Source organism: Grampus griseus, assembly GCF_964374135.1.
Source record: "Grampus griseus genome assembly, chromosome: 1".
NCBI lineage: Eukaryota > Metazoa > Chordata > Mammalia > Artiodactyla > Delphinidae > Grampus > Grampus griseus.
Window position 1 is genome coordinate 41,441,311 of NC_139017.1, and position 7,761 is coordinate 41,449,071.

A 7,761-nucleotide genomic window follows, 5' to 3' on the forward strand; every position below is an offset into this window, starting at 1 on the left:
GGTACCCAGTGTGTGAGCTCTGCAGCTGGGTGACTAAAGCCTGCTCCGTGCCAGCTGGGCTTGAATGAGAGCTAATGGCCTGCTAATAGTTTTCAGGGCTTTGCCTTGAGGTGTGGAGAGCTGTGTGACTCACTGAGAGTCCTGTGACTCACTGCTGTGCCAGCCGGGGCGACTGGAGGCTCTTCCATCCACCACCGTCTGCTCTCAGCGCCTTTTTTTTTGCCGTACGCGGGCTTCTCACTGTTGTGGCCTCTCCCGTTGCAGAGCACAGGCTCCAGACGTGCAGGCTCCGGACGCAAGGCTCAGCGGCCATGGCTCACGGGCCCAGCCTCTCCGCGGCATGTGGGATCTTCCCGGACCGGAGCACGAACCCACGTCCCTGCATCGGCTGGTGGACTCTCAACCGCTGCGCCACCAGGTAAGCCCAACTATATACTTTTAAGTATATTTTTATCATGAAAAAGGGAGAAAAATAATTATATCCCACCTGAATGGCTAAAAGGAAAGAGCTAAACAGTATCAAATGTTGGCAAGGATGTGGAAGAACCAGGACTTTAATACATTCCTGGTGGGAATTATTATTTGCATAGTCATTTTGGAGGGAAAGTAGCTTGGCAGTATAATCAGAAGCTGAACATATGCATATATTCAATTCCATTCCTATGTATATGCCGAGCAGAAGTTTATGTATATTTTTACCAACAGATCTGTATATAAATGTTCATAATAGCACTATTTTTAATAGCCCAAAACTGATAATAACTTAAATCAATAACAAAATAAGTTGTAGTATCATCACACACTGGAATACTGTATAGCAGTGAAAATAAATGGACGATCGCCAGGAAAGTCATGCACAGACCTCATAAATATAATGTTAAGGGAAAGAAACCAGAGTCAAAGAGTACATACTACGTGATTCCAGTATGTAAAGTTGAAAAGCAAACAACATTCATCTATGGTGTTGGAAGCTAGGGTGGTGGTTACCCTTGAGTGACTGCAAGGGGGCACTTCCAGAGTTGCAGTGATGTTCTGATTCTTCGCCAGGTGCTAGTTTCGTGGGGTTGCTTATCTTGTGAAATGTCATCGAGTGGTATGCTTACGATGGCACGCTAGCTAATACTTGCTGTTCTGATTGCGAGCTAATACCTGGGCAGGGAACGGCTAAGTCTAGATGAGAGTGCTTGCGGTTCTGATTGCTAGCTAATACTTATTTCTGTCCACTGAATAGCCCGAGGGGACATGAGTCCTGTTCTTGCTTTGTTTACAGACCTTCCTGGGGAATAAGCGTTTATAAAAAGCATAGGGGGATAGTGAAGGAGAGCTTCCCAGACCATAGTCTGACTTTGAGCCATGGCCCTGGGGGGCAAAGCCAGAAAGGAGTGGAGGCCAGATGCAGCACTGCCGTTGGCTCCGAGCATGTGTGTGAGATGGGGCTGCCCTTGACTGGACACTGGGTCTCAGACTGTGGCACAGCTGACATCACAGAATCCACTGTGAGGCTACAGCTGGGCTTTGGGACCTAGAAATTCAGACAAAACACTGCATGCATTCTCAGATTGTTTGTTTTTTTATTGAAATTGCAGTGAGGAAGCTGAAATGGGCTCTCCAGGGGTATTTCCCTGAGCCCTGGTCCCCTTTGCAGCTCCCAGCTCTAGGTCCTATTGATGGGCTTCAGCGGTCACTGGCTCCATGGTGTCAGATGTCACACCTCCAGTGATCTCCAGCCCCTGGCCACTCTCTGCTGTCTCTACGACGGCCTCCATTCGGGTCCCTTCCACTGGCTTCGCCAGGATGCTCACATATTTATCGCGTGAGGAGGCCACTGTCTTTGTAGTGAGACTGGCTCTGACGTTCCTGAAGAAAGAGCTGATCCTGCTGAGTCTCTCGGTGGTGGGACCTGAACTCGCTGTAGATAAGCTCCTGCCCGATTTGTGCGAGGTCCTGGACTCGGTGATGGGAGCACGGCTGATGCCTTTGTGAGCAGTGCCCTGCTCGCTGCCCCTCGGGCTGCCGTGGCCTTTGTCCTTTTGGTCATCTCTAGTGGCTCTGCGGCCGCCTGAGCACGGGCCAGCTGCTTTCTGGATGGTCTTGTTCCCTGCTGCCTTGTGGTGGCTTTCCACTGAACTGCAGAGCGAGGGGCTCGTAAGAGCTCTGTCCTCTCCCCAGTGCTCCCTTTTCTCCCTTCTTCCCTTGCGGGCCTGGGACACCCTCTGTGAGCTGCCATCCTGTTCACTCACTTTGCCTTCCTGTGGCAAGGTTGAGACGAGGGTCCCCTCGTCCTCCTCGTCGGCTCTTCCTTCAGCAGTCTTGCTGGTGGGTTCTGCTCCGACCACAGTCACGCCGGCCTCTGGGGAGAGGCTGGTGGACGTGCTGGAAGCATACCCTGAATAGCTCGCGGCACCTGCCAAGCATACCCTGAATTGTTCGCAGCACCGTTTTCCTGCTCCTCAGGGATGTTCTGGCAGTGCCCCCAGTGGCTATGCTGGTTTTGCTTCCTCCTGGACCGTTGCTGGCTGTGGCTGCTGTGGCCGTGCTCTGCTCTTCAGGGGCAGGAGACTTGATCACTGCCACGCTCAAAGCACCCGCTGCGGTGCCTCCTGCCACCCCCGCTGTCTCCACCTTTGTTGTTGCCCGTGATGCTGACGCTTTGTCAAGCACTGTAGGTTTTGCTTTTGCAGTGGCCACATCGGGCATGGTATCGGGCTTGTGGGAGTCCAGTTGGATCCCCTCCCCACCAGCAAAAGCTGCGGACGTGGCCCCGGCCAGCTCAGAGCACGTGTGGAGGCTGCAGATGCTCACGTGGTCCTGATCCCACTTTCCTTGGAAATCCTCCACTGCCGGGCTCCTGCCGTCGTCCTCCTCCTCGAACACAGGCATGCAGATCATGTCCCAGGCTGGAACGGCGTAGGTGCAGCTGAGACCCTCCACTGGTGGTTGCAGGAGGTAAATCAGCTCTTCCCAAGAGGTGAAGAGGTCTTCCTGCGCGTCCAGAGGGGCACACAGCTGCAGGTACCAGGAGCGGCCAGTGGCAAACCTCACGCGCAGCTGTTGTTTCTCACGATTGTGAGTGGAGATGCTCACGAGTGTCAAGGGCAGGAGCCTGGTGAGCTCTAAGGTCTTTGCAGCCTCGTGGCTCTTGCCCTTGGCGGCCTGGCTGTGCTCAGCGTGCTCTTCACAGCCGGTGGCCCATCGGGCCAGCAGCATGGTGTCTGGGAGTAGGAGGACGGGGCTGCTGGATGTGATGCCCACGGTCACCATGCAGACACAGTTGTGCACGTCAATCAGGTCTCCCCTCTTCGTGATCTGGATAAAGTCGCTCTCGAATACCGGTGCGTCCTTGAATATGTGGTATTCGCCCTTGCGCAGTTGCTGCTGCAGCTTCCCCGTGGTGGTGTTGAACAGGCCCACCCCGGTGCTGCTCTGGGCCGTGTGATACGGGAGCAGAGAGACCCCACTCATGGCTGCCTTTGATCACGACAGGCAGCACGGTTAAGGTGGGCCCCTGGCTCTTCCCTCCCTCGGCCTCACTGGCAGAAGAGCGAGCTGCGGTGCTCTTTCGTCACACACAGGCAGCCCTATGGCAGGTCTTCCAAGCCCGCCCCACAGGCCCCACCTTTGCCTCAGGGTCTCCCAGAGGCAGGGGCGTGGGTAGGGGCACAGATGATCACAGCGGGGACGCTGTAGGGCGCCTGGACCCCAGGCTGAATCTCTTCAAGTGTGTAGAGAGGTATGGTAGGCTCCCCCTCTGCCTCCCCTCACTTCTGCTTCTGGGTTTTTATCTCCCCAAGAGGCTGTGGTGAACTTCAGTCCTAGTGAGAGAAGTGACCACTTTCTCAGCCTAACCCCCTGGCACAGCCTGTTTATCCTCTGGTGCCCTTTGTGACCTATCACTGTCGCATAGCCCTTTGCCTCATTGTGACCTATCGCTGTCACATAGCCCTTTGCCTCATCCCCCAGCTGTCCCCTCAGGGCAGGGCCCCCATCCTCTCCCAAAGGAGGGGGAGGACATGTCCTCCCGCGGAGGACAGGCCCATCCTGCCAGGGACTCAGGTGCTTACCGAAATAAAAATGTCTTCAACTGGGAAAGTTTTGTGTGGGTCCTTTTTCTTTTCCTCCCCCAAATTCAGCTACTGGATGAAATCTATAGGAATGTAAGATGATGGGATAAATTTGAACCATTTAAGCTCATGGTTTAATTGTATCGAATAACGTAGAGTTGGCAGTTGCGATCCTTAGTCTGTCCTCTCATAAAATCTCAGTAAACGTTGACGACGGTGATTTTTAATAATCACATTAAAAATTGCTTCTCCTAGGCACCATGCTGCATTCTTCACATATGGTGGTAAGAATGCACTGAGTTTGGTACTGTTAACTACTGTTCCCAGTTTATAGGTGAAGAAATTGAGGTTGTATCTCCTGTTTAAATTCCCAGAGCTAATGGTAGCAGAGGCACTATTTGAATGTAGGTCTACCTGATTCTAAAGCCGGTGTTCTGAACCACTACAGTACTTAGCCTCACAAAGAAAGCTTGGCCCAGCCAGACGTTTTCAAACTGGACTGATTTAACTACCTTTAAGAAGACCTATTTGGTGCATTATTAGAAGTTGCGTAATTAATTTTATGTGTGTATATATGTTATGGAGAGAACCCAAGACAGCAGTTGGGCTGACGTGGGGATTAAATTATCCAGGGGAGCACTCAGATCCTCCCTTCCTTTATGCTTGTGCAACAGCCTGTGTGTGGAAACCTAGTTATTCTTATGACATGTCCTCCCCCAGTGAAATGGGGGGTGAGTAGCCTGAGATGTAAGCTTTGATTCCAAGAGCCTGCCAGATGCCGTCCTGTAGTAACCTCCCTACCAGGCAGAAGTGGTTTGGAAGCCTTGACGCCTGTGGGGAGCATGTACCATTAGACATCCCGCCTCATTGCCACTCCCACAGAGCTAGTCAGAGAACAAGTGATTTCTGAATTGTGACTTGAAAGTTCTGAGAAAGGCCCTTGCTGCCAACTCTCTCATCTCCAGTTTGATGTTATGCTTGAAATCCCACCATAGAGATTCATTCCTTGAGGATAAAGGCCATCTTTCTGTTAAAATACACACACCTGTCCCTCAACCCATGACTGGATAAGCAAAATGTGGTCCCTCCATACAGTGGAATATTATTCGGCCATAAAAAGGAATGAAGTACTGATATATGTCACAACATGGGTGAACTTTGAAAACATTATACTCAGTGAAAGAAGCCACATATTGTATGATTCTATTTATAGGAAATAGCCAGAAGAGGCAAATCCATAGAGACAGATATTAGATTAGTGGTTGCCTAGGGCTGGAGGGAGCAGAGAATGGGGAGTACAGGATGGTGATGAAAAATTCTGGAACTACATATTGGTGATGGTTACACAGTATTGTGAATGCACTGAATGCCACTGAATTGTACACTCTAAAATTACAGTGGTGAATTTTATCACAAGCATACACACACACACACACACACACACACTCCTGCTCAGAACCTTTATAGTTAAAAAACATAGCTTCCAGCTTTAGAGAGGTCACCTGTGTGACCTTGGACATTCTACCTAGCTCTCCCCTTCATCTATAAATTGGGGATAATAACAGTTGCCGGTGAGGATTAAATGAGATAATGCATGTAAAGTATTGAGTATATTGTCTCACTCAATAAATGTCAGCTATTATTGGCATTAGTTTCAACTGGCCCTTTAAGCTTCAGTGTGAATTCCTTCCTGACAGCAGTTTTCGGTAAGACAAATAGAGAAGCTTCTGGGGTTAGAGCCACCATGAGAACTCAGAAGGATCCTTATTGGACAAACCCGGCCTCCTCTGAGGTTTTTTCTCAGGCAAATCCATGAAAACACTACTCCACGGAGAAACTGCTTGAACACAACCAAAGAGTATGGGATGCAGAAGAGAGGAAAAGCTTGGTATGGGTTTGGGTTTCAGGGTTTCTTTAAAGCCCGTGGGAGAAATTCAGATAAAGATGGAAAAGAGCATTTTAGCTCCTGGCAGAAAGTGGAAGTTTCAACTCCAGAACTCCTGTCGTGGGCCAGAACCCTTTACAGCTCTTTATTCTGAAGTAGGTGTCAGGCCAGATCTCAGGGAAAGGCCAGGGGACAGGATGAGGGCGGGAGACAGGAGGGAGGGTGGGCTGTCCATGCACTGCCACTGTGACATCACAACCCCAGCAGGTGGTGGCCCAAGGAAAACACCTTGTCAAGCCAGGCGTCTGACTCTGGCAGAGATCCCATCCAAGTTTATTCTTTCAGAGCCCCGGTTTCCCTCTCTGTTGAACGTGAAAGTAGATGAACGAAGCAAATTGATGGTAAATACTTATTAATCCTTTCTTTTTAAAGTATGGAAACATAAACTTGGTTACAGAAAACTATTTTTAATGCATTTGTTAAGAGAACTTACAGTTCCACTGATGATTTACATGCGTTTCCCAGATCAATGTTTCTTGCCATCGCCACTTCCCCCTTCCTCTCTAATTCGTTGTTGTCCATGGCAGCTTTAAAACTGTCTTAAGTTTCATAACGGCTGATTGGTGGCTCATCCAGAAGGTAAGTGCAAGGAAATTCATCCCCCTCCACCAAGACAAGGAAGATAGATTATCTCCTGAAAGAAGTGGTAAATGGTACTTCCCCCAGATGCTCTGTGCAGGTTAGGAACTGCCCCTGATATGTAGTTAAAGCAGCAAAATTAGGATGCCTGTGTCACAGGTGACAGTTTAAAGGAACTATACGTGAGTTCAAAGGAGCAGGCATGCTTCATGTGCATGAACGTTCAAGGAAGCGAGGATGTCTCTGAAAAATGGCATTGGTGGCAGAGTAGCCAGTTTTTATTCCCAGCCTGTGAGTGTTACATATGTGCACAGGGAAAGAGCAAGGGACCCTGGTTCTGTTCCAGACCTAAGGAATCATATGCTCTGGAGATTCCAGAAAATTAGGTGGACTGTTTTCTTTGAATTATCACACCTATCCTGTCTAAAGTTATACTCTCTCTTCCTCCCCATCCTCACTGCCATTCTTTTCCAAATTTGAAATACCTGTTTGCAACGAGACACAAACCTGGACCTTATAAGAGATGTAATTCAAGTGAACACGAGGAGTTCTGTGACAGATTGTAAGGTTCAAGTTGAGCAACAGGTGTACATTTTAGGCTTTTGTGTATTCAGAGAAACTGGTAGTTGAGGTATTCAGATTTTATATCAAAATTCTATCTTTTGGGCTTCCCTGGTGGCGCAGTGGTTGAGAGTCCGCCTGCTGATGCAGGGGACGCGGGTTCGTGCCCTGGTCCGGGAATATCCCACATGCTGCAGAGCGGCTGGGCCCGTGAGCCATGGCCGCTGAGCCTGCACATCCGGAGCCTGTGCTCCACAACGGGAGAGGCCACTGCAGGGAGAGGCCCGCGTACCACACACAAAAAAATTCTATCTTTTTAAAATAAATTTATTTTATTTTATTTTTGGCTGTGTTGGGTCTTTGTTGCTCTGCACAGGCTTTCTCTAGTTGCGGCGGGCGGGGGCTACTCTTCATTGTGGTGCACAGGCTTCTCATTGCAGTGGCTTCTCTTGTTGCGGAGCACGGGCTCTAGGCACACAGGCTTCAGTACTTGTGGCACGCGGGCTCAGTAGTTGTGGTGCACGGGCTTAGTTGCTCCATGGCATGTGGGATCTTCCTGGACCAGGGCTCGAACCCGTGTCCCCTGCGTTGGCAGGCGGATTCTTAACCACTGCG

General features: G+C 50.0%; 1 protein-coding gene across 1 annotated transcript; it reads right to left on the reverse strand.

Annotated features, from left to right (window-relative positions):
- Positions 1 to 1,661: 1,661 nt before the first annotated feature.
- Positions 1,662 to 3,462, reverse strand: LOC309821703 (Golgi-associated RAB2 interactor protein 4-like; the record flags this gene model as incomplete). The annotated part of the gene is made up of 2 exons (XM_082653203.1): positions 1,662 to 2,404; positions 2,508 to 3,462. The coding sequence occupies 2 exons, from the start codon at positions 3,460 to 3,462 to the stop codon at positions 1,662 to 1,664; spliced, it is 1,698 nt and encodes a 565-aa protein (XP_082509329.1).
- Between the last annotated feature and the right edge of the window lie 4,299 nt (positions 3,463 to 7,761).